A 27,822-nucleotide genomic window follows, 5' to 3' on the forward strand; every position below is an offset into this window, starting at 1 on the left:
TTCCTTCCTTCCTTCCTTCCTTCCTTCCTTCCTTCCTTCCTTCCTTCCTCCCTCTCTCCCTCCCTCCCTCCCTCCCTTCCCTCTTTCCTTCTTCTTTATTGAGGTATAATTTACACAATAAAATAATTCATTTTAAGTGTACAGTTTGATGAGTTTTGGTAAATGTATGTATTAAGGTAACCACCACTACAATTAAGTTTTGGAACATTTTCATCATTTTAAAAATGCTCTCTCATTCCCCTCTGCGGTTAATCTCCAGGCTAATGTCTGTCACTATGATATTGCATTTTCTGGAATTTCATGTAACGAATCATATGTTATTCAGGATTTTGTCTATCTGCTTTCACTTTGTATCATGTTTTTGAGGTTGATTCATGTTATTGCATTTATATTTCCTTTTTATTGCTGAGTAGTGTTCTATTGTTTGGGTATAGCACATTTTTAAAATTTACCAGCTGATGGACATTTAGGTTTCATTTTTCCTGGGAAAATACCTAGGACTAGAATTTCTGGGTCATATACTATGTACGTGTTTAACTTTATAAGAATTTGACAAATTGTTTCTCTAAATGTCATACCTTTTACATTCCTGCCAGTAATATATGAGAGTTCTTTCTAAAAAAAAAATTACTTAATTTAAGGTTACTCAGTTTAAAAAAATTAAAAGCATGTTTATTCTTACCGATGATATTCCTCATGACTTTAGGTCCTGGGTTTTATAATATCCTAAACAATACTGTAATCGAGAACTTTAGCAATACCTGCTTGAGGAAACAAAAGAGAAGTGCATTTGGTTCTTCTGTTCCTCGGACTCTCTTCCTGGTTCAGAAAGAAGCTTTTACTGCTCCTGGTCCTGTTGATTATCAGGTAATTTGTGAATACCAAAATAATATTCTTTATATCTAATACCAAGACTTAGGGCTTAAAAAATTACATGTGACATATATACCTCATTATTTTAAGCTATACTATTATTATTAATTATTATTAAAGATTTTACTTATTTATTTGAGAGAGAGACAGAGAGAGAGAGAGCACAGGAAGGAGCACAGGGAGAGGGACAAGCAGACTCTGCACTGAGTGCAGAGCCCAACATGGGGCTTAATCTCATGACCCTGAGGTCAGGACCCGAGGTGAAACTAAGAGTCAGAAGCTTAACCAACTGAGCCACCCAGGCACTCCAAGCCATACTATTATTATTGAAATTATTTGTATGTGATACTTTATGGCATAAGAATAAACATTAAATTGGTTTTCAACTGTGTTTGTAATTTCTTTTCAAAAGATGGATCTCATTCTTTATTTCTTTGAGGATCTCATATGTATTTCTTTAAATACTTATCTTCATTTTAAATTGTTCCACTAAAAAAAATAAAATAAAATTGCTCCACTATTTCTGAGAGTAATTTAGGTCTCCTTTAAATGCTTTTTGTGGTTTTATTTTTGTGTAGAAGTCTTAACCATCTTTATTAGATTTATTCCTTGGTATTTAGTATTTGATGTTTTTTAGTTAATGATACCTTTTAAATATTTTCATTGTTTAGCTTTCTGCTATTGGTATAAAGAAATATAATAGTCTTTATTAAAGATTTGCTTTACCAATCCATACTTCTTGCTAAATTGAATGATTAATTCTATTAATTTATCATTAGTTTTAAAAAAAATTCCTCAAGCACAATTATGCCACCTGTGAATGACAGTTTATATATTTTTTCCAGGCGTTTCATCTTATATATATATTTTTTGCTTTACTGGATTTCTGTATCTCAAAACAAATGTCAATAATATTCATAGGAATTAAAAAATATCCAGTATCCAAGAGGATAAAATTCACAGTGTGACATCCAATAAAAAAAAAAATTAGTAGGTATGCAAAGAATCAGGAAAATATAACCTAGAATCAGGAAGATAAAAACAATCAATAGAAGACAAGAAATTACACAGATGATAGAATTAGTAGATAAAGTCATTAAGCAGTTATTATAACTATATTCCACATGTTTAAGAAAGTAGGAGAAAGATCAAACATATTGAGTAGAGAAATGGCACAAATAAAAAGACACAAATTGAAGTTCTAGAGATGGCAAATATAACATTTTTTAAAAAGTACACTGTCATTAACAACAGCTTAGGAAGTTAGAAGAAAAGATTAGTGAACCCTAAGACACTGGTAGAAACTATCAGAAATGAAACGCGGTGAGAAAAAGGACAGAAATAGTGAATAAAGTTATCAGTGAACTATGAGACAATTTGAAGTGGCCTAATATAAGTGTAATTAGCATTATTGAAGGAAAAGAAAAAGTGCGGGGCATAAAAAATATTTTAAGAAACAGTGGCTGAAAATTTCCAAACTTTGAAAAGAACTAAAAACCTACTTATCCATGAAGCTCCACAAGCTTGCAACACAAAAGACATTAAGGAAACTATGCCAAGTCATATTATAACCAAATTGACTAGAATGGTTAAAAAAAAAAATTCTTAAAAGCAGCCAGAGAAAAAGGATACATAGCATTGAGGAACAAAGTTAAAAATGACAGTATATTTCTTGTTGGAAATGATGTAAGTCAGAAGACAGCAGTGCAACATTTTTAAGTATTAAAAGAAAACATTTGTCAACCTATAATTCTATAGCAGGCTAAAATATCTTTCAAAACTGAGAATAAAATGAAGACCTTTATATATGTATAAAAGCTGAAATGTTCATCCCTCAATGACCTGCAGTATAAGAAATGTTAAGGAAGTCTTCCAGGCAGAGGAAAATGTTACCAGGTGGAATCTGGATCTATATAAAGTGATATAGAGTATTAAAGATGATAACTATGATATTAAAAGCTCTTGTTGGATTTCTCATTTTATTGAAAGCAGAATGTCAGACATGTTTTTGATTTACTGATAATTTACTTTCACAAAAGGTAGAGGAAGCTATGAGAGGAACTCATGTCTTAGCTTAATTTTGACTAAATAAAGGAGAACTAATGAAATAGAAGGGAAGAATCTTTTGCACATAGTGATCATGTTGTTTTACAGTTTAGAATTGTCAAAGAAGAGATTCTGGACGTTGTTAGATATAAACAAGGAACTTAGGTATTCCCTACTTCAAAATGATCAGCAGAAAACAAGAAATGTTCTTAAGATCGGAGACTCTAAGAGTGAAACTAGCCTAAAAGTGTTGACAGGAAGATAATCTCATTTGTAAAATTCCGACAATTTTTTTTTTACAAAGCCCTCATTATAATCTTTATTCTCCACTCCAGGTAATGAGACAGCATAGCATAGTGATTATGAGCATCAGCTCTGATGTCAGTGTACTTGAGTATATTTTCTTGCTCTGTCACTGAGCTTGTGTAAGTTATTTTAACACTTTATAAGATGGAGATCATAATAGTACATACCTTGAAGCATTATTGTGTATACTAAATGAATCAATACATGTAAAATACTTTAAATAGCTTCTGGCGCATAGTAAAAACATAATAGCCTTTGCCATTATTAGTGACAATTAAAAACTACCTGTAGGTTTCACCCAGACTCTTTTAGTTTATGAAAAATTTGACAAACTATAATCAAGAGTGAAAGATAGACACTAAACATGTCTAAGATTTAAAAATCGAGTCTGATAAACTGCTGAACTGCAGTATTAATCCATTTATATTTAATGATTACTGATACATTTGTGTGTATAGAAGCCATATTGTTTCATATATTCTATTGGCTTGCTTGTTTTAGCATTTTTTTCTTACCTCACCTTATTTTTTGAATTAGTAAAATATTTTATATTATTCTATTTCATCTATTTCTATAACATTTTTAGTTATGTGTTGTTTTATAGTCTTTTAGTGGTGACCACCAAAAGTACAATATGTGTCCTTTACTTTTTGCAGTTTAATGAAAAGGATTACTTTTACCACTTTCTTAATATGCTAACTTAAAACATTTTAGTTCCATTTTGCTACCTCTTCCTTTAATTTTCGTCATACACCTTAAGTTTATGTATATTTTGAACCCTTTGAATATTATTGTTTTGTACATTCAATATTTTTCATATTTACCAAAACATTTACCTTCTCTTTTGTGTTTTGTTTCTTTCTGCATTTCAAGGTTTCTGTGTCAAATCATTTTTCTTCTGCCTGAAAAACTCCCTCTAGTGCCTTTTTGGTTAAGTCCTATTGATGATGAATTATTGTAGTTGTAGAAAATGTCTTCGTCATTTTTAATTTGGGGGGATTGGATTTGTAGTTTGGTAGTTATTTTCTTTCAGCACTTTAAACATGTTTTTCTATTGTTTAGGCCTTCTGTCATTTCCATTGAGAAGTACATTGTTAATTTTATTGTTTCTCCTTTGAAAGCAACTCTTTTTTTTTTTTTTGGTCTGTTTCTTCAATATGTCAAAAGTATGGTTCTCTTTATATTTATTTGCCTGAGGTTTGCAGAGCTCTGGGTTGATACCTTTCATCAGTTTTAAATAATTTTTACTATTATATATTCATATATTTCTGTCACATTCTTTCCTATCTTTTGGGGACTCTAATAAATAGATATGTTACACCTATTACTATGCCTCAGACATCTCTTATAATCCCTATGTATCATGTTCTCTTTTTTTCTTTGCACTTTAGTTTATTTATTTTACATTTAAATTCAATTAACATATAATGTATTATGGGTTTTGGAAGTAGAGGTCAGTGATTCATCAGTCTTATATAATACATACTGCTCATTACATCATGTGCCCTCCTTAATGCCCATCACTCAATTATCCCATCCCCTCACCCACTTCCCCTCCAGCAACCCTCTGTTTATTCCCTATTGTTAAGAGTTTCTTATGGATTGCCTCCCTCCCTATTTTCATCTTATTTTATTTTTCTTTCCTTCCCCTATATTTGTCTGTTTTGTTTCTTAAACTCCACATATGAGTGAAATAATATGGTATTTGTCTTTCTCTGACCATTTCGATTAGGATAACACTCTCTAGTTCCATCCACATCAATGTACATGATAAGTATTCATCCTTTCTGATGGCTGAGTAGTATTCCATTGTGTGATATATATAATCACATCTTCTTTATCCATTCATCTGTCAGGGACATCTGGGCTCTTTCCATAGTTTGGCTATTGTGGACATTGCTGCTATAAACATTATGGTGCATGTGCCCCTTCAAATTACTATGTTTGTATCCTTTGAATAATACCTAGCAGTGCAGTTGCTGGGCTATAAGGTAGTTCTGTTTTTAACTTTTTGAGGAACCTCCATACAGTTTTCCAGAGTGGCTGTACCAGCTTGCATTCCCACCAACAGTGTAAGAGGGTTCCCCTTTCTCCACATCCTCACCAATATCTGTCATTTCCTGACTTGTTAATTTTAGCCATTCTGACTGGTGTGAGGTGGGATCTCATTTGGTTTTGATTTGTATTTCCCTGATGCCGAGTAATATTGAGCATTTTTTCATATGTCTGTTGGCCATTTGGATGTCTTTTTTTTGGAGAAATATCTGTTCATGTCTTCTGCCTATTTCTTGACTGGATTATTTGGTTTTTGGGTGTTGAGTTTGATGAGTTCTTTACAGATTTTGGATACTAGCCCTTTATCTGATAAGACATTTGCAAATATCTTCTCCCATTCTGTAGATTGTCTTTTAGTTTTGTTGACTGTTTGCTGTGCAAAAGGTTTTCATCTTGATGAAGTTCCAATAGTTCATTTTTGCCTTTGTTTACCTTGCCTTTGGAGCTCTGTCTAGCAAGAAGTTGCTACAGTTGAGGTCAAAAAGATTGCTGCCTGTGGTCTCCTCTAGGATTTTGATGGATTCCTGTGTTACATTTAGGTCTTTCATTCATTTTGAGTCTATTTTTGTGTATGATATAAGAAAGTAGCCCAATTTTATTCTTCTGTGTGTGGCTGTACAATTTTCCCAATACCATTTGTTGAAGAGGCTTTCTTTTTTCCATTGGAAATTTTTTCCTGCTTCGTCAAAGATTAGTTGACCATAGAGTTGAGGGGTCCATTTATGTGTTCTCTATTCTGTTCCATTGATCTATGTGTCTGTTTTTGTGCCAGTACCATACTGTCTTGATGATTACAGCTTTGTTATAGAACTTGAAGTCTGGGATTGTGATGCCACTAGCTTTGGTTTTCTTTTTCAACATTCCTTTGGCTATTTGGGGTCTTTTCTGTTTCATATAAATGTTAAGATTCTTTTTACCAGCTCTGTGAAAAAAGTTGATGGTATTTTGATAGGGATTGCATTGAATATATAGATTGCTCTAGGAGCATAGACATTTTAACAAAATTATTCTTCCAATCCATGAGCATGGAATGTTTTTCCATTTCTTTTTGTCTTCCACAGTTTCTTTCATGAGTATTCTATAGTTCTCAGAGTGTAGATCCTTTGTGTCTTTGGGTAGGTTTATTCCTTGGTATCTTATGGATTTTGGCACAGTTGTAAATGGGATCAATTCCTTAATTTCACTTTCTTCTGTCTCATTGTTATAGAAATGCAACTGATTTCTGTGCATTGATTTTATATCCTGCCACTTTGCTGAATTCCTGTATGAGTTCTAGCAATTTTGGGGTGGAGACTTTAGGGTTTTCCACATAGAGTATCATGTCATTTGCAAAGAGTGAGAGTTTGACTTCTTCTTTGATGATTCGGATGCTTTTTATTTCTTTGTTGTCTGATTGCTGAGGCTAGAACATCAAGCACTATGTTGGACAGCAGTGGTGATAGTCAACATCCCTGCCATGTTCCTGACCTTAGGGGAAAAGCTCTCAGTTTTTCTGCATTGAGTAAGATATTTGCTGTGGGCTTTTCATAGATTGCTTTTTATGATATTGAGGTATGTTCTTTCTGTCCCTATACTGTGAAGAGTTTTAATCAAGAAAGGATCCTGGAGGCACCTGGTTGGCTCAGTTGGTTAAGCTAAATGTCTATCTTCCCCTCAGGTCATGATCCAGGGTCTTAGGATCGAGCCTCACATCAGGCTACCTGCTCAGTGAGGAGTCTGCTTCTCCCTCTTTCTCTGCCTCTACCCTGCTTGTTTTTTTTCTCTCTCTCATTCTGTCAAATAAATAAATAAATAAATAAATAAATAAATAAATAAATAAAATTTAAGAAAAGAAAAAAAGAGAGGATGCTGTACTTTGTCAAATGCTTTTTCTGCATCTATTCAGGGGATCACATGGTTCTTTTCCTTTTTTTTATTTATGTAGTGTGTCAAATTGATTGATTTGCAGATGTTAAACCATCCCTGTGGTCCAGGAATAAATTCCACTTGGTCGTGGTGAATAATTCTTTTAATGTACTGTTGAATCTTCTTGACTAATATCTTGGTGAGAATTTTTGCATTCGTGTTCATCAGGGATGTTGGTCTGTCATTCTCCTTTTTGGTGGGGTCTTGGGTTTGGGATCAAGGTAATGCTGGCTTCATAGAGAGAGTTTGTAAGTTTTCCTTCCATTTACTTTTTTGGATACCCCTTCAGAAGAATAGATATTAATTCTTCTTTAAATGTTTGGTAGAATTCCCCTGAGAAGCCATCCAGCTGTGGACTGTTGTTTGTTGGGAGATTTTTGGTTGCTGGTTCAATTTCCTTGCTGGTTATGGGTCTGTTCAGATTTTTTATTTCTTCCTGTTTCATTTTTGGTAGTCCATTTCTTCCAGATTGCCTAATTTGTTGGCATATAGTTGCTCATAATATGTTCTTAAAATTGTTTGTATTTCTTCAGTGTTGGTTGTGATCTCTCCTCTTTCATTCATGATTTTATTTATTTGGGTCCTTTCTCTTTTCTTTCTGATAAGTCTGGCCAGGGGTTTACCAATCTTATTAATTCTTTCAAAGAACCAGCTCCTAGTTTCGTTGATGTGTTCTACTGTTCTTTTGGTTTCTATTTCATTGATTTCTGCTCTAATCTTTATTATTTCTCTTCTCCTGCTGGGTTTAGGCTTTATTTGCTGTCTTTTCTCCAACTGGGTTTAGGCTTTATTTGCTGTCTTTTCTCCATCTGGGTTTAGGCTTTATTTGCTGTCTTTTCTCTAGCTCCTGTAGGTGTAAGATTAGGTTGTGTATTTGAGACCTTTCTTATTTCTTGAAAAAGGCTTGTATTGCTATATACTTCCCTTTTAGGACAACCTTTGCTGCATCCCAAAGGTTTTGACAGTTGTGCTTTCATTTTCATATGTTTCCATGAATTTTCTAAATTCTTCTTTAATTTCCTGGTTGACCCATTCATTCTTTAGTAGGATGTTCTTTAGCCTCCATGTATTTGAGTTCTTTCCAAATTTCCTCTTGTGATTAAGTTCTAGTTTTGAAACATTGTGGCCTGAAAATATGCAGGGAATGATCCCAGTCGTTTGGTACTGGTCAAGACCTGATTTGTGACCCAGAATGTGATACATTTGGAGAATGTTCCATGTGCATTCAAGAAGAATGTGTATTCTGTTGCTTTAGGATGGAATGTTCCAAATAAATCTGTTAAGTCCATCTGGTCCAGTGTTTCATTCAAAGCCCTTGTTTTCTTGTTGTTCTTCTTCTTAGATGACCTGTCCATTGTAGTGAGTAGGGTGTTAAATTCCCCTGCTATTATTATATTATTATCAATGTGTTTCTTTAATTTTGTTATTAATTGGCTTATATAATTGGCTGCTCCTATGTTAAGGGTATAAATATTTACAATTGTTAGATCTTCTTGTTGGATAGACCCTTTAATTATGATATAGTGTCCTTCTTCATCTCTTAGCATAGTCTTTAGTTTAAAATCTTATTTGTCTGATATAAGGATTGCTACCCCAGCTTTCTTTTGATGTTCATTAGAATGACAAATGGTTTTCCACCCCCTCACTTTAAATCTGGAGGTGTCTTTGGGTCTAAAATGAGTGTCTTGCAGACAGCATATCTATGGATCTTGCTTTTTTATTCAATCTGATCCCCTGTGTCTTTTGTTTGGGGCATTTAGCCCACTTACATTCAGAATAACTACTGAAAGATATGAATTTAGTGCCATTGTCTTACCTGTAAATTCCCTGTTTCTGTCAATTGTCTCTGTTCTTTTCTGGTCTATGTTACTTTTGGGCTCTCTCTTCGCTTAAAGGATCACTTTCAATATTTCTTGTAGGGCTGGTTTAGTGACCACAAATTCTTTTAGTTTCTGTTTGTTCTGGAGGCTTTTTCTCTCCTTCTATTTTAATGACATCCTAGCCTGATAAAGTGTTCTTGGCTGCATATTTTTCTCATTTAGCATCCTGAAATACCATGCCAGTTCTTCTGGCCTGCCAGGTCTTTGTGCATAGGTCTGCTGCCAGTCTAATGTTTCTATCCTTGTAGGGTAGGCACCTCTAGTCCCAAGCTGCTTTCAGGGTTTTCTGTTTATCTCTGAGATTTGCAAGTTTCACTATTATATGTTGAATACTATTTTTATTGATTTTGAGTGGGAGTTCTCTGTGCCTCCTGGACTTGGATGCTTGTTTACCTCCCCATATTGCTCCAATATACCTTCTGCCCCCTCCTTGTCTTTCCTCTTCTGGCATCCCAATTATTCTAATATTGTTTTGTTTTATGGTATCATTTATCTCTCTACTTCTCCCCTTGTGATCTAGTAGTTGTTTATCTCTTCTTTTTCCCTCAACTTCTTTATTCTCCATCATTTGTCTTCTATATCACTAATTTTGTCTTCTGCCTCATTTTTCCTAGCAGTTAGAGCCTCCATTTCTGGAGGCCATCCAACTTGGTTAGATTTTAGTTGTTTTATTTCTCCAGAAAGGGATTCTCTAATGTCTTCTATGTTTTTTTCAAACCCAGGTAGTATCTTTATAATTATTATTCTGACATCTTACTTGTGTCCATACTGATTATGTCACTGGTAGTCAGTACTGCCTCTTATTCTCGTTTTTGAGGTAATTTTTTCAGTCTTTTCATTATGTCCAGAGAAGAATAGATGACAGAGAGAACAAAATATTAAAATGGCAACCACAACACTAGAGAATATACACTAAGCAAATCAGAAGAGACCAAAACTGAAGAAAAAAAAATTAAAAGAAAAAAAAATATAATCAGAGAGATGAACAGAACAGAGCAGTACACTGTATCCTGTGTCTATTTGGGTCTGTTTGTTAGAAAATTAGATCCCAAAATTGTAAAAAAAGAAAAACATATATATACAAGAATAAAATTAAATACGATGAAAGGATAGAATGTAAGTGTAAAAATGAAAATTAAAAGACAAAACAGAAAAAAAGAAGGAATATAAACAGACAGGTGGACAGAACAGAGCAATATATTATATCCTGAGTGTATTTTGGTTGGTTTATTAAGCTACATCTCAAAATTGTAAGGAAGAAAAGCTTGTATATATGCAAAAATAAAACTAAATAATTGCAAGTATAGATTGTAAATGTAAAGATGAAAATTAAAAAAGACTTTAACAAAACAAAAAAAGAAGAAAAAAAAAGAGAGAATATGATCAGAGAGGTGAAGAGGAAAGAGACATACACTAGATTCTGTGTGTATTTTGGTCTGTTAGAAGAAGCTGCATCCCAAAATCATAAAGAAAGAAAAACATTATATATAGAAAAATAAAATTAAATATAATGAAAGGTTAGAATGTAACTGTAAAAATAAAAATTAAGAAAGATTTAAAAAAGGAGTGGACAAAATAAGAAATTGGTTGAAAAAGAAAAGAGAAGAAGATTAAAATTGAAAGACTATAGGATCGTAGGAAATAAACCATGAATTCTATATGCTATATTCCAGTGGCACTGGAGTTTTGCCATTCTCATGATCGGTAAACTTGGTCTTGGCTGGATGTTTGTGCTAATCTTCTGGGGAGGGGCCTGTTGCATTGATTCCCAAGTGTCTTTGCCTTGGTTGGAATTGCACTGCCATTGCCAGGGGCCAGGCTAAGTAATCGACTCTGGATTGCTCTATGTAGCTTTTGTTCCCTGAAGGCTTTCTGTGCTGCTTAAGAGGATGAGAATGAAAATGGTGGCCTCCCAATCTCCAGTCCCAGAGCCAAAAGTTCTGGGTCCCAATCCTCAGTTCACCCTCAAGGAAAAGCAGTTTATCACTCCTGTCTCCCTGGTCTCCATCTTCTCTCTGTGCTCACCCAGCCTGTGACTGAGTGTTTGTAGCTCAGGCATGAGACCCCGTTTCGAGTCTCCAAGCTCTGCAGGCTCCTGCGGTGCACATCCTAGCTGCTCCTCCTGGGAAGAAGGGGCATCTTGCTGGTTCTGTGGCTTGTTGGCCCCTGCTCAGAGAGCAGTTGCCTGACCGTGCCATGGTTCTTATTGGCAAGCCTGGGCTGAGAGCCCACTCCTGGACTTGCTGATTATAGCTGGCTTCCCTGTTCTGATGCCTGGGAGCTCTGCTACAGTCAGGTACCCCTGGTCTTCCAGTGACCCTGAGCATCCTGAGACCACAATATGCCACCTAGGATTCCACCCTTCTTTGGCACCTGACCATCTGTCAGGCAGGGACGTCCTCATTGGAGGAGCCTTTTCTAAAAGTTCTGATTTTATGCTCCACTGCTATATCACTTTCTAGTAGCCAGCTCCCATAGGCTCCCTCCCCCCTGCAGTTTATCTTCCCATATATAGCCTTGGATTCACTTCTCCACACCTCCCACCTTGCAGAAAGTGGTCGATTATCTATTTGTATAGTTGCAGCTGTTTTTTCTTTCTTTTTTTCTTAGATCTCTGGTTGAATTCTCAGGTGTTCAGAATTATTTAATAGCTATCTAGCTGAATTCCTGGGACCAGGTGAAACTAAGGTCTCCTACTCCTCCACCATCTTGGATTCTCTCTGTGCTTCAATTTAGATATTTTCTGAAGACATATCTTTCAATTAACTAATCTTTTTTAAAAAACTGTGTTTCAAATGCTATTATACCGATCTAAGTTTTTAATTTCAGATATTCTATTTTTCAGTTCTAGAATGAATTCTATTTAAATCTTTCCAAAGATTTCACTTCTCAGGAGAAATTCTCCATGTTTTTAACTCTCCTTTTTCATTTTTCCTTCTGTTTTCTTGAACACATTAATTATACTTATTTTAAAGTTCTGTGTACTAACTCCAACATCTGGATCACCTATTAGTCTGTTGTTATTTTCTGTTATTTTTTTTCTTGAGTTTTGATCATGCATGTCATCTTTTGGCATGCCTCCTAATTTTTAATAAAATGCCAGATATTGCATGCAATATAGAGGCTTTAAATGGTGTTACCTTCTACTAGAGAGATTTTATACTTTCCTTTGCAAGGCAGATAGAAGTCAGAGATCACCTTAATCCAATCATGAATTATAGTGATTATATTTTTCTAGGGCTTAGTTTGCCTCTGGTTTGTTTATTTTTGTCAGTGTAGTCCTCTAGGGATTTCAGCTCCAAGCCTGATGTGTTCAAGACCCCTCTCTGTCAGGTTCTGAACTTCAGTTTTTAATGCATCTGTGTTTTGGCTTAGATTTTTAGCATCACCCCATCTCTTATCCCCTGGCAAACAGCTTCATGGGGAAACAGATCTTGTGTTTTGAGGCTACTCAAATCTGCAATTTTGACATTCTGGCTTAATAAGACCACAATAAGCTTTTCCTCAGTTCTTTAACAGCAACCTCTAGCAGGTCTAAACCCAAATTCTTCCTGTTATGAGTAAATGCCACCAGGGAGAAAGAAAGCACCTACAGAGTGATTTAGAATCTTACCCCTCTTGTGTATGCTGACAACTCAATGTTAGAAACATCCACAACTGTATGAGGCCTTTAAATATAAGATTTTCTTAAATTTTATATGGATTTAAATTATTTTTGCTAAAAATGTGATCTTCTACACACTTATTCCCTCTAAAGCCAAAGTCATCCCATGACTGATTCATTTTCTGAACTTCTACCCATAAACAGTAAAAATTGCAAAATGTGGGTGCCTGGATGGCTCTATTGATTAAGTATCTGCCTTCTGCTCAGGTCATGATCTCAGGGTCCTGAGATTGTGCCCTGCATCCACTTCCTGCTCGGTGGAGAGTCTTTTTCTCCCTCTCTCTCTGCCTGTCCCCCGCACTTGCATACTCTCTCTCTCTCAAATAAATAAATAAAATCTTTTTTAAAAATTGCAAAATGCTTTTGAACTTCCTTATGCTATAATTTCTAGTACCACGTATATGATAATAATAAAATTATTATAAAAGTAAATTATTTTTTTCAGCATCAATAAATATAAAACCACACAAAATAATACTGGCTCAGATGTTCTATATTTGAAGGCTTTCACAAGATGTACCTGATTTTTCTGTTTTTGAAAGTGATAAAATCTGTTTTCTTTTGAGTGACTAGGTAGGAATAATATTAGGAGAAAAGTGGAGAAACACCAACTTCAGCACTTAGGGTACAGAAGCATATAGTTTCAAAGATACAGTATGTGAGGGATGGATATTTTAGTAGATTAATTTTCCTCATGAAGTAAACAAAGGAAGAGATACCTAATTATTTTACTAGGTATCAAATTCTGAATTATTAGATATGAATGTCAAATTCTGAAATAAAAACAGTGAAGTGTATAAAAATGGAAAAATAAATTCTCATCCCTTTTGTATACACAAAGAATGTTACTACTGGTTATAGAGTTTAAAATATTAAATGAATGTAAATGACTAAATTGTATGATGAATCAGAAAGAGTATAATATCACAAAGATTAATTAACTGCTAATTAAAATTTTAGATTACCAACTTCATGTAGCCCATTAATTTACATCCTCAATGCATATAAGGAATTTCAATATTCAAGAGAGTGTGGATCATTCTGCTTGGAAAATTTATTAATCAAGGATTTCCACATAATGAATTTAAATAGTTACTGTTGATATGTTTTTATATTATGTATTAGTAATTACGTACAAACAAATAATAGTATATGATTGGCTAAATATCTTCTACTCATATATGTTTTGAAACAAAAAAAATTGATGTCTGAATTTGACAGTATAGGTAATAACTCACTCTTAATGTGTTTAAATAATGTATGTAGATCCATCCTACTTTCCTAGAGTTCCATATAATTAACTCTTTTTTCATTTTTATATCTCATTGACTTAAAGTCTTTTACTTCTATATCCTATTTAAAATTTTTAATGAATATGTCTATCTCTATTGAATGATAGAGCAACATTGATGTACTTTCTTGCAAATTTATTACTTATTGTGCCACTTGAATTGATAAATAGAAATGATATACTCTTTTTATCCCTTCTTTCAATATGCTTTTGAAATTCACAGGTTGGTGGAATTTCTGATGAACTACCTAACTTGACTAACCGCTATGCTGCTTTCTTATCAAGAACACAAAGATCTACTAAACTGTCAGATATGGTAAGAAGACTCCTCTATAGTCAAGCTTATTTGTAATCTAGGAATCATGGAGACTGTATAACATGAACAGTATATTGGAATCTGAGAGAGGTACCTCGTAGGCTGTTGTAACATCTTTGGCTAGCATGATACTTCCATATTTTTAAAGTTCAACGAAATTCTTGAAGCTAAGCAGAAGTCCAGCATTGCTCTGTGAGAGACTATTATATGGAACATTTCCTGTAGGGTTAGAGAATGTTTGTTTTTAGGACATATAGGAAATCATAATCATTTTGGGTATGAAATGAAAGGTTTACTTTAGGTTCAATTCAGTTTATTTATAAGTGTAAATTTTTTCTTTTCAATTTGAAACTGTTTTGCAACCTAAGACTCTTCATTCAGTGGTTTTCTTTAATCCATGTTAATCTGTATTTTAAACTGTTGGTATGAATTTTTCTAACTAGATTTTCATTTTTTATAAATACCTAATATTGAGTAAGTTGAAATGAGTAAAGCAGATGAAATTTAAAAATGAATATTTATTCATTCAGAATAAATTTACTAAAAGATCAATTTGAAATTTACAGTTAAAGAGTTAGACTTTCCATGTACAGGTATTGTTAAAATGAATTTTTATAGAAATTGGGCTGAAATTAAGAAATTAATAAGAAATTAATAATAAGATATTAGTAACATATTATCAATAATAGTAAGATATTATTAATAACATATTATCAAAACAGGCTCATCAACCAGGTTTTAAAGTGTAACCATTAACTTGAGAAGTAGCATTGCTGCTTCAAATTCTAGTAGGTGCACAATGCCAAGAGTTGATTTATAATGTTTTCAGTGGTGAAATAACTGGTATAAAGTTAGGAAGAACCAGTTTAAAGAAAGGACGAATGCAATGCTAGTTAAATGAATATAGCTGTGAATGTCTAAGAAATCATGGGAATTAATTTGGTATGAGCCATCAGAAATGGGCTTCTTTTTTTCCTGAGATATCAGTTTTTTGAATCTAATTTTTTTCTAAGACATTGGTTGATAGGGTCAAAATTAGCATCAGGTTCTATGTGTTTTTTTGTAGCTATAAGTTCAAAGACAGTTAAAATCATCCAGCAGTGTTTTTGACATGTAAGAGATTCTCATAATTGTTAAAAAATGTGTTTTTTAAAAAATGTATTATTTTAATACATCATTTCTTTATCTTGAGAAATTGCATGGTTGTGTTGTGTTTCTCAAGTGAGCCATGGTACACATTAGGATCCACTGTGAAGTATGTCAGAAGTAATTTATTACTAGTATAGAGCTTTTAAGCATAAGAATAGTGGATTCATAGTTATTTCTATCATACTATTATAGCTACTAGGAAAAAAATGCAAATCTCTGAAGGTACCCATAGGAATGCATATATATGTGCTGAATGTTTGAGTGAAACAAGATGGTGATATGCACTAAAGAAAGATAAGTTACTTTACCAATTGCTTTTACTTAATTTACATTTTTCTCTTTTAATGTGGTCTCTCAGTGGATCCGGAAACTCCTTTTTTAGTATCGCTGTCTTTTGACATGAAACACTTGCAATTTAAAGTATTGGGTGGGACTTTGCTTACCCAAGAAGCAAAATCGTTAAATCACATAGAATACTTTGGTTTTAGAAATTCTTCTGCATATAAGAGACCCTTCAAACATGTAGTTGTATTATATATTTCTCATGAAAAATCCAAATTATTGATCCCAAATCAAAATTGATCTCAAACATATGAAATAATGGAATTGATTTTGTAATTTTCACTTAAAATAAAAATACTGGAAAATTTACCACCTACATTTTAAAGGGTGTATAGTTTGATTTTCAACATTTTATATGTTTCACATAAAAATATTTAAAAACTCAGACTTCTGGTTTCATATGAACGACTTATATATACATCTCTCTTCCTTTTACATGGTCGCAATGAAATAGTTTTTTTTTTTTTTTAAACTACTACATAGCATTAGTTTAATATAAAAAGACAAAGAGATTGAAAATATGATAAATGGAAACTAGAAACAACCCAAACATCTGTTTATTAGGCATTCCAGAAACAAAATGGTAAGATAGTTGTTAGGAGTATTTGATATAAAAAATGGTAAGTTATCCTGAACTGAATAAAGACAGAAGTCTTCAGTTAGAAGAACTCAACAAAATACCAAAGAGTATGAATTTTAAAAGACATACATCCCTTTCACATTGTTTTGCATTTTCAGAAGACTAGAATTAAAATACCCTTGAAGCTTCCACAGAGAAAAGTAACAGGGTCACCTACAGAGGAATGAGAAACATACTGATATCAAACACTTTCCCAGCAGCAATAGCAACATTTCAGAGCTAGGAGATGATGGAATAATACTTTCTTGAATTTCCAAGAGGAAATAAATTTGGATATAGAATTCTGCCTTTATCCAATATAAATCCAATTAAATGAGTCAAGAGAATAATTTTCTGGCACACAAGAGCTCAGAAAGTTTAGTACTTCACATTTCCATGTATAAAGATTCTCCAGCAAAATATAAAAGGGAAATGAGAGATGGATGATATACCCCTAGAGAAGAATAGAACCTGAGCATTTCCTGGATGAAGTAAAATGAAAACAAATAAAGAAGGCCTTTTTAGCTCATTCATGGGTCATTCTTGAGAGGTCACGGATTTGGTGGCAGAATTTCATTTACTCCTCTATATGTTTGGCCACATGAATTGGTTTGATAAGGAATAACCATGATATTCGAATTTGTGTTTTAATACTGAGTGGTTTTAGATCAATCTGTACAAATTGCAGAGGACTTAGCTATAATATAAAAATATAAATTTTAGAAAACTTAATATCAGTAAAATAATAAAAGCAAGAAGTGAAAGGTTGGGATGCAGTAAAACGTGCCAAATTTCTTATAGTATGCAGTCAAGAGATGTCAAAAATTGACAAACTGCAGTATAAGTCTCTAATACTAAATTTGTGACGGTAAATACAAAAAAAAAAAAACCTCTAAGAAACCCAATTACTGTTAAAATAAATTATTTTTAGAAATGGAACTAGAGAGGTCAAGGAGGATAATTTTACTATTCATTTTAGACTCCTATATGGTTTGATTTTTATTTATACTGTGAATATATTATTTTAATAAAATAGTACTCATGAGTTAATGATGAGTATGTATTTGGAATGGCATGATCTACTGGTACCTGGACTGACCCATTCTCTGCAAACAACCAAAATTCTAGAAAAAATAGAAATAAATACATTCATGAGTGCTTCCGAGAATTGGGAAGAAATTAGGAGTACACAGGTTAAAGGCTAAATTAAGGAGGGGCCCAGAGTGGCAAGTAGAGCATTGAAGTTCACTTTTACCCTGAGGACTTTTGCCAAACCAGATGACATTGAATTTTAATTTTTATGGCCTCCAAAGCCTCCAGGGAATGAAATGAAGTCCAAGACTCTCTCATAGTGGGTAGTCTCAAAGAAGATTCATTAATACAGTTAAAACTCCAAAGGGCAAGCTGTGCAGGTTAAAAGTGAAATGCAAATAAATCTACCTTTCCTACCCACCAGAGGATTTGAGAGAAGTTACTGGTGTTGGACACTTTGGTTTTGAATGTATATTAGGGGAATCACCCTGAGAATCTGTTACATTGTATATCCATTTAATGATGTGAATTGTTAAAAAAACATAAAACATCTGTCGCAGATATTAACAAAATTAATTTTATTAATAAAAATAAGAGCTAACTCATTTGAATACTATAATTATGGTCATTTTTTAAAATGAGGAAACTGGGGAGCACCTGGGTGGGTTGGTTGGTTAAGTGGCCAACTCTTTCTTTTGCCTAGGGTCATGATCTCAGTGTCCTGGGATAGAACCCCATGTCAGGGCTCTGCACTCAGTGGGGCTTCTGCTTGAGGATTACCCCTCTCCCTCTCTCTCTGCCCCTTCCCCCACTTGTGTGTCTGCTTTCTCTATCTGTCTCTCTCTAAAATAAATAAATAAATCTTAAAAAATGAGGAAACTGAGGTACAGAATTTAAAGTTTAAATGACAGAGTCAGAATTCAAACTGAGGCAATTTAGGAATAGAGTTCACTCTTTTTGTGCTATTCTCCTCTGGCCTAAGGAATTAGGCTTACAAAAAATAAATATGACAGTATAATAAATGATTTTTATGGTTTAAAACAGAAGAGATAAGACTGTGAGGATCTCAGACATTATAGTAAGGAATAGAACCTTTTTTAAAATGCAATTTCTGTTTAGCAGAAACTGGTAGAAGATTCAGCATTGTGAACAATATTGAAGTTAATAACTTTCTTCTAGTTACTGAGAGACTAAAAATTAATGACTATCAATTAAGTGGGAAAGTCATTGGAAGAATTTGATGTACTTTCTTAGGTCACTTTGTGGCTCAGAAAGGGGCATTATTTGCCTAATTACAATTGACATAAAAAAGTCACAAAAAATTAGAGGAACATTTTCTAAAAATTAAGAAATGACTTGAATTTATTAGTCTTCTTTGGTGAATAGTTTGCACTACAACATTTATTGCTGGATAAACAGGTTTAAAATACAGAGTGTTGAGAATGAAGGGAATTTTAAATATATTGACACATTGACATATATTTATTTATATTTTAATGTATATTAATTTGAGTTGTTAAATATTTTGAATATCATCCCTGAATAGGTTAAAATTTAAGAGCAAATGCTTTGGAATCAGAGAAATGTTTTTTTCCCCAAGTTTTTGTTTAAATTCCAGCTAGTTAACGTACAGTAGTACAGCATTAGTTTCAGGCATAGAATTTATTGATTCAATACTTACATACAATATCTGGTGCAGATCACAAGGGCCCTCCTTAATCCTCATCATTTGTTTAACCTTTTTCCTCCCCCTCTTCCATCTCCCCTCCAGTAACCATCAGTTTGTTCCTATAGTTAAGAGTCTGTTTCTTGGTTTGCCTCTCTTTCTTTTCCCCTTGTGATCATTTGTTTTGTTTCTTAAATTACACATATGAATGAAATCATATAGTATTTGTCTTTCTCTGATTGATTTATTTCAATTAGCATTATACTGTTCAGCTCCATCTATGTTGATGAAAATGTCAAGATTTCATTGTTTTTGATGGCTGAGTAATATTCCCCTGTATATAGATACCACATCCTCTTTATTCATTCATCAGTCGTTGGATGTTTGGGCTCTTTCCATAATTTGGCTATTGTTAATAATGCTGCTATAAACAATGGAGTGCATGTACCCCTTTGAATTAGTATTTTTGTAACATTTGGGTAAATATCTAGTAGTGCAGTTGCTGGATTATAGGGTAGTTCTATTTTTAACTTTCTGAGGCACCTCCATACTGTTTTCCACAGTGGTCGCACCAGCTTGCATTCCCACCAACAGTGTAAGAGGTTTCCCCTTTCTCCACATCCTTGCCAACACCTGTTGTTTCTTGTATTGTTGATTTTAGCCATTCTCATTGTAGTTTTGATTTGTAGAGAAATGGTTTTTTGATTTCTACTCCACCTTCTAGATTCCTGACCTTAGGCAACTTCTTTAAATCTCAGTTTCCTCAAATATAAAATAAGGATGGTAAATTAAATAGGGATAACATGATAGGATCATAGTAAGAAATAAGTGTATTATTGCTTATAACACTTATTTCATATTGTTAGTAAGCTATGAGTGGGTAAGCTATAAAAATGGTAAATGGCAGGGTTATGGTTCAAAGCTAAGTCAATTCCATTTCAAGGCCTATACTCTCTTTTCATCATTCCATAGTATTAATGAAGAGCATGTATTGAAATATGGTAATGTCTTTTTCTTTTTAACACTTTTTTGTAAGAGACATTTACCTTCTTCAACCAGAGGCACCCTCTGTCTTGCATGGTATTGCTATGTCAGGAATGCAAAGAGACAGAAAGAATAAATGTTCAGTTTTTGACTTGGGAAAAATTTCTTGAAACTCATTTCAGAGACAATAATTGTGGGGTCCATGGCTTTATAATAGAGCTTTAAAAAGAGTGAAAAGTGTTTTCTAACTTCCACTTTCTTTTAAATATTCTAGAAGTAGAGGTTGACTAAGAGATCCAGCTTTTGTATTAATTAGCTATTTTTGAATGATAAACTGACAATCTCAGTAGCATCAAACGAAAAACATTTATTACTTGCAGGTTTGCAGTTCAGCTAGAGAAGCTTACCTCAGGCTGCAGGTTTGCTTGGGAAAGTCTACCTTATGCTGCCATTTGGCTGAGATGGCTCTTGGAACCAGCAGGATAAGTTGGGGGCATATTCTCTTCATGGTGATGGCTGAAATACAAGGATCTTACTAGAGGAAAGAGAATAGGAAAATTGCAGAATAAGGCAATTTTCCTGCTTCACTGAAAGAGATAGCCTCTCTTGGATTGGAAGGATGTATAAGAATAGAGAAAGGTAGCAGAGCAAGGGAGTTGATATTTGAGTGTGAAGCTTGTGTCATGCTCTCCCACGTTGTGGGTTAACTCTGGTAAGATTGGGGGATAGGCAGTAGTGGTGGATAAGTGGAGACTGAAGTTAAGAAATCCCAGAGATGATAAAGTATGAATTCCACTTAGTACCTGAGAACATGGGAGGGTGCTAGAGTAGCACTATCCTTCCCTCATACAGCGTGTCCACTGCAAATAGAAAGTTACAGTGGTTGGGGCACCTGGGTGGCTCCGTTAAATGTCTGCCTTTGGCTCAGGTCATGATATCAGGATCCTGTGATGGAGTCCTACCTCAGGTTCCCTGCTCAGTGGGGAGTCTGCCTCTCCCCCTCTCTCTGCTCCTCCCCCATCCCCATGCTCTTTCTCTCTCTCAAATAAATAAAATCTTAAAAAAAAAAGAGAGAGAGAAAGTTATAATGGTATATTTAGGTAGAGAGGGCCTATATCACTCAGGGTCTAGTCAGGACATAGAACTGCACTAGTTATTCTGAGACAGATATATAAGGAATCATGTATATTGCAGAAGTGAAAAGTCAAAGAGGGAACACTAAAGTATCTTGGAAATAGTAACATAGGCCATCAGTGCCACCATATTTAGGCCTGGGGAATAAAGGGAATAGGTGGAATTACTAACACTTGAAAGGTTGGAGAGATTCAGCCCTCTGAAGAGGAGGCCTAGCTTGGCTGGTGCTAGTGTCTCAGGGGCTCAAAAGTAAGATCAGACACTTGGGACCCTGAAGATAGTAAATATATTTTAGAAATGGGTTACAGCTGAACTATTTCACAAGAATCGAAGTTATTCTGACTAAAAACTGTATTACTCTCAATCTTTTTTATAATTTCTCACTGGAATATATATAGAAAGTGCTTTGATATTTGCATAGTTTTTAGAGTTTATTTTGTTGGTTGGATAGTTTGCTTGTTGGCATCATATCATTCACCCAACCATTGGTGAGGGAGAGCACATTAAAATGAATTTTCTGAATATAGGCACATTAATGCAAGTGAAGGATTTTAGGCAAATGATTTCTGACACACTGGAGAGGGAGTTGGTCACTGTGCACTTAGATACCTCGTGTATTTCCATTACATTTTGAAGTCTATATACATTTTCATATAATTGTCTAACTTTATTAGTTCAGAGAATGGGTTTGATATGCAAGCAGCAAGAACAGGTGCTGTTGGATACCATCTTCATCAGAGCAGAGAAAGAATAGTGAAGGCAACTCCTGAGCCAGATACGTTGGGATAAGCCAGATTGTAAGAGCCTGCATTTTGATTGAGTGCAGTTGCCTGTCAGTACTTATACAGATTGTGAGAATGTTATTTTACAGTTTTAGCTATTTTTGATTGCCCTACATAAGTCTCAGAAGTAAATAATAACTTCATAAAGAAATGATTTTATCTTTACTCTGGCTGCTAAAAAAATATTACACTTTCATGTGTTTTGAGAATGAAATCTGTCCCAACTTTGAAGGTGTCATGTTTGTTTAAAATGAACAGCAGCAAAATGACTCATATTCTAGATAATCTCTGAGGTTTAAATTTTGCTGTATTTGTAGCATCATCCCAGTCTGATTCCCACAAATTTATATCAAGCAGTCATGATGTTGTAGCTTATGTGGTGATTAAAAAAGAGAAAGTATGTTACAAGTGATATGGAAATTATTAGTCTAGACTATAACTCCATCATTTAAGTCCTTGAAGCCAACATGACTACATGTGCAACCCTACATATGGTATAAAAATGATAGCATTAATACCATTAAAACCTCTTTATAATAAATTCATGACTAATGAAACATGACATTTAGAAAATGACTTAAAATTATCTTACTTAGGACGCACATATTCATGAGGAGTAAACCTTGTTTCAGTGTATTTAAATGTTTAAGAATTCATATCTCTTTTCAAAATTGCTTCCAGTGATGAAGAGGAGGTACACTGGATTCATTTATAGAAATCTCACTGACATAGTTAGCACAGACCTCTTTTGACTAATTCACAACATTAAACTTTTGAGTACCTTGTCATCATTATATACAAAAGTATGTACTAATGGTCCTTTTGTTGGCCTTTTACAGACAAACAATAGTCCCATTGTATTATTACAAATGTCTAAGGGAAAAGGTGTTTTCCATCACATAAATTTAAAATGTAGTTACTGGGGCGCCTGGGTGGCTCAATCATTAAGCGGCTGCCTTCGGCTCAGGGCGTGATCCCGGGGTCCTGGGATCGAGGCCCGCATCAGGCTTCTCCGCTGGGAGCCTGCTTCTTCCTCTCCCACTTCCCCTGCTTGTGTTCCCTCTCTCGCTGTCTGTCTCTCTCTCTGTCAAATAAATACATAAAATCTTTAAAAAAAATAAAATGTAGTTACTAAGTAACATTACATTAGTATCATCCTGACATTACATAGGGAAGAAATATGGAAAACTGACAGCTTCATGTAAGTTAAAATGACATTAATAGGAAAATATAAAAAGAGGGGAAAGGGAAAAGGTCAGAGATATGAGGAGTATAAAGAAGAGAGATAATGGGAAGAAGTATGTTGTAAAGTTTGAGGGGTACAGAGTGACATAAGGAAAACTCAAGTGGGAGCTTGTTGGAAAAATTGTAGCTACATAGATTGATTTGTTACTATGGGAAGGAATTGCTGCTTTCAAGTTAAGAAGCAGATACATAGGAAGAAATCCCTTCATTCACCAGCCTTCCAATACCCTCTAGTACCTCCTGTTGGCTGAACCCAACAGAGAGCCATCTGACAAATATAGTTGAAGATTCCCAGGTTTGGAGCTGGGACAACAAATAGCTGAAAATCTGGTACATTTCATTCCCTTGACCATTTAGCATCCATATGCATCTTTTTACTCATATGTGAATTTCCACATGATATTCCAAACAACTCTATGTTTCTGCTTAATGTGATACAGCTATCTTTTGTGTAACAAAATTTTTTTCATTCTCCAAATGAGGAGATAGAAGTTTCCAACAGTAATTGTCTTCATCTCTGGACAAATTTAGTCATAGCCTATCTAAATATTTTGTTATCTAAATACTGTTATAAATTGTTAATGTACAGTTTTTAATTGTTACCTAAATACTGAATCATACTTTGTTAACTTCTTTTTTTCTTTTAAAAAAAAATTATTTAGGAGATGGAGAGAGAATCTCCAGCAGACTCCCTGCTGAGTGCAGAGTCCAATGCCGGCTCTCTCTCACAATCCTCAAACCATGACCTGAGCTGAAATCGAGTTGCTAGCTTAACTGACCGAGCCACCCAGGTGCCCCACTTTATTAACTTCTGGAGAAGAAGGAGGATGAAAATAGTTAAAACACACACACACACACACACACACACACACACACACACACACACAGGGAGAGAGAAGGAAATTTATATGAATAGCTGCCACAGTCCTTATTTCTTAACTAGTCCAAGGCTGTAGATGATATTTCTGACTTCCTTCTTCTGCCACCCTCTCCATTGTCCTTTGCCCTCAATCAGGGTGTCAATGTTGAGGGTTTTTTACCTAATGGAGGACCAAATCTTCATTTTTGAAGGATATGAATACTTAATGATTCTTCCTTTTTTGGTTGATGTGATTTTCTAACAATCTTCTATTGGAGATAGAAATATTAAGAGGAATCCCGAAGAATGTCCCGATAAAGCTTTTCCTGCCTTCACTGTGTATCAGCAATTCAGATGTCACTTGTTACTTGTGACAAATCAGGGCAGTCAATAGAGTAACCTCTACTTTGTTTCAGTAGCATCAGTAGCCCAAAATGCTAGTTGACACTCAACTTTCAATTCTGTAGAATCAGAGTTGTGTCTCTTAAGTGGAAGCATTGCTCTCTTAGGAATCAAGACCTACGTAGAGCTCAAAGTTATGGAGACAGCAGGCAAACTTTTTGTGTGTTATTGGTGAAGTAATGAGAAGAGGTACTTGATCCATATTGTATATGAAGCACCATGTATGCTTAAACCCTGTCCTCTCAATGCCTTGTCTCGCAGCTGGCACCTTAATTGAATTTTCAGCAAGCCCTTCTATTGTTCTTTTAGATCATCTGCTTTCAAGTGATGAGGGCATGTTAGTCCTAGTGAATTCTGTGAGCACAAGCCCGATGCTACATTTCCTTTACTGTGAAATAAGTTCCTTGATCAGGAGTAACGTCTAGAATAAACGTCTAGAATAAACGTCTAGAATAAACCATTCTCTAAGTCCAAGGAGGGCTATTGGTGATAGAATTATTAGCAGGGAAGACAGATGAGGTCCTTTCTTGTAATGACCTTTTTAGGGTTTGGGGTCAAGGTTATACTGTGTCCTTAAAAGAGTGTAAAGTGTTCTTTTATCTCCTGTGCTCTCAGTTTATTTATTTTTTGCAAGATTGATTTATTCTTCCTTAAATGTTTATAAGGATTCACTGTTAAAGCCTTCTAGATGTGAAATTTTACTTGTGGGAGGGTTTTAAAGAAAAGATTCATTTCCCTATCTATTAAATGTGTGTTTCTGATGATTTGGCATCGGGTGGTGTTGACCTTGGAGAGACTGCCCCTTCCAGGATCACCAATTACTGGAGATAGCAAATGACTCTCCTGCAAGTATTCCTTTCTTATGCAAACTAACCAATCCAGAGCTCACCATCAACCACCTACTCTATGGGCTTCTCACCGTAGGGGTCATTATTCTACAGTTTTAGTCACCCCCAGGACAGGGAATCAGACAAGAAATAGCCCACTCTGCTGTAGAACCTGCTGAAAGGACTCAAATTAGCTAATCCTAAACCTGCATACCCTGCCTCACTGTTCCTTCCTGTGGAAACCACAGTAAAGTCTCTCATCTCTATTTTCCCCCTTCCTGCCTCCCCACCAATCTTGGTGCTTCTCTGTGTGATCCCTCCTATGACACTGGGATCTGTGAGTATAACAAACTTTTAACAAACTTTGTTTTCAATGGCAGTCATCTCTCAATCTGTTCACCTTGACATACCTAAATAATAATAAAACCTATTTTTATGCACCTTAGTAGCTATTTATATTTTGTATTCCTTTTGCCTGCTTTTATTAATTCAACTTTTAGAGAAATATATCCATTTCTTCCAAATTGGCAAATATATTTGTTTAATCATAATAGTCCCTTCTTTTTTGTCTATAAGATTTATAGTGATGCCCCTTCCTTTCCCCCTGATATTGGTAATTTGTGTTTCCCCCTCTCTCCTTTCCTTCCTTCCTTCCTTCCTTCCTTCCTTCCTTCCTTCCTTCCTTCCTTCCGTAATCAATCTTACTAGAAGTTTATCGGTATTTATAATCTTTCTAAAGAAAACTTTTGTCTTTGTTGATATTCTCTGTTCTATATTTTCTATTTCATTGATTATAATTTTTCTTTGTGCTTTTCTTAGGTTTGATTTGTTTTTCTTTTTCTAGTGTCTTGAAATGGAAGCTCGATCAATGACTTTCAGCTTCTTTTTGATTATATGTATTTTTAAGGCAATAAATTTCCTTCATATACTGCTTAGCTGTATTCCTCACATTTTATGTTGTTTTTAATTTTCACTTAAAGTATTAATTCACATTTTTTATTTGACCTATTTAGAAGAGTACTATTGAATTTTTATAAAGTTGGCTTTTTTTCTAATTTTTATTCTTTCAAGCTTGCTTCCATTATAAAAAAAATAGGATATATTCAATTATTTCAATTAAAAATTTAAAGTTGCTGTGGCACTGCCCACAGCGCTGCAGCTGCAGCACCCTTGATTCATCGATAAAGGAGAAGGACGAGGCACAGACAGGTTAGCTTGCGAAAAGGAGCGTGGGTACAGGGGATGACCGCCACGAGTGATCTCCGGAACAGCTGCAACCTCGCGTATTTTATTGTTAACAATCAAAAACAATCACAATCACAATCAATCAAGGGAGTGATCCGCATTACATTCTAGTGAGTAGTAGTGCATCACAGGGAGGTCAGGGGATAGTGGTGCATCACCACCACGGGGAAGGTCAGGGGATAGCGGTGCATCACGGGGAAGGTCAGGGGATCAGGCGATGTAACGTTTAGCAAGTGGGGCCTATTCTTAAATATGTTTCTAGGGACCCTGCGGGCTATTGTCAAGAGCAATCAGGTTTCAGCAGCGTTCTGCCCCAAAACAGTTGGGCGTTCCCAACTGTTGGACAAGCCAGGCATTCCTGGCCGCTTGGCTCTGACATTTACACTGAAGCCCGCAAGGTCACAAACGTATTTTCCTATTATATCCTTAACATAAGTTTTCAGCCAGTGGCTGCTGCAAAAGTCTTTCTTTATGGATCAGCATGTGAACAACTTTTTGTGTGTGTGTTCGGAAGGAGTGACCCCTCATCACTTTGTGGTATTTGTAGAGTTTTTCTCAATGCATTAAAATATTCTTAATAATACATACTATTTTATCTGTAGACTCTTTCAATATCAGGAGATAGAATTTATCAGAAGTTGCAGATTTACCTTTATTTGGAACATCCTGATTATCTCCAACAATTACTTTCAAGTGTTTTGAAATGTATTTTTATGAACAAATACATGAATTTTTAGTGTCAGTAGGAAAGTTACTTTTTGACAGAAAAGATGACATTAAATGGGAGTTTAGTAATTTTTTCCTCAATCTTCTAATGAGCCTTTATGAATATCATTATTCAAGAATGCCTTTTTAAAATCTTAATTTTACTTTGGACCACTGTCACACATTTAAGACCATTGCTTTGAAGTTGATTTTAATTTGTCTTAACTTTACACAGATTATTTATTTCTTAAAGGTAGATATTTTGTCTACATTGTTGTCCTTTCTCGTTTTGTGTCATACGAGGTACATAATAGGTTCTCAGCATATAGTTTGACATTTAAGGAAGAACATAAATCAGAAGATTCTCTTTTGGGGCACCTGTGTGGCTCAGTCATTAAGCGTCTGCCTTCTGCTCAGGTCATGATCCCAGCGTTCTGGGATGGAGCCCTGCATTGGGCTCACTGCTCAGCGGGAAGCCTGCTTCTCCCTCTCCCA

General features: G+C 34.7%; 1 protein-coding gene across 1 annotated transcript in view; it reads left to right on the forward strand.

Moving 5' to 3' along the window:
* Positions 1 to 27,822, forward strand: part of STPG2 (sperm tail PG-rich repeat containing 2) — a 298,036-nt gene that overhangs the window by 135,064 nt on the left and 135,150 nt on the right. The window contains exons 7-8 of the mRNA XM_040625315.1: positions 707 to 867; positions 14,244 to 14,336. Coding sequence (XP_040481249.1) covers positions 707 to 867; positions 14,244 to 14,336 — 254 coding nt within the window. The remainder of the gene's footprint in view (positions 1 to 706; positions 868 to 14,243; positions 14,337 to 27,822) is intronic.

Source organism: Ursus maritimus, unplaced genomic scaffold, assembly GCF_017311325.1.
Source record: "Ursus maritimus isolate PB19 unplaced genomic scaffold, ASM1731132v1 scaffold_8, whole genome shotgun sequence".
NCBI lineage: Eukaryota > Metazoa > Chordata > Mammalia > Carnivora > Ursidae > Ursus > Ursus maritimus.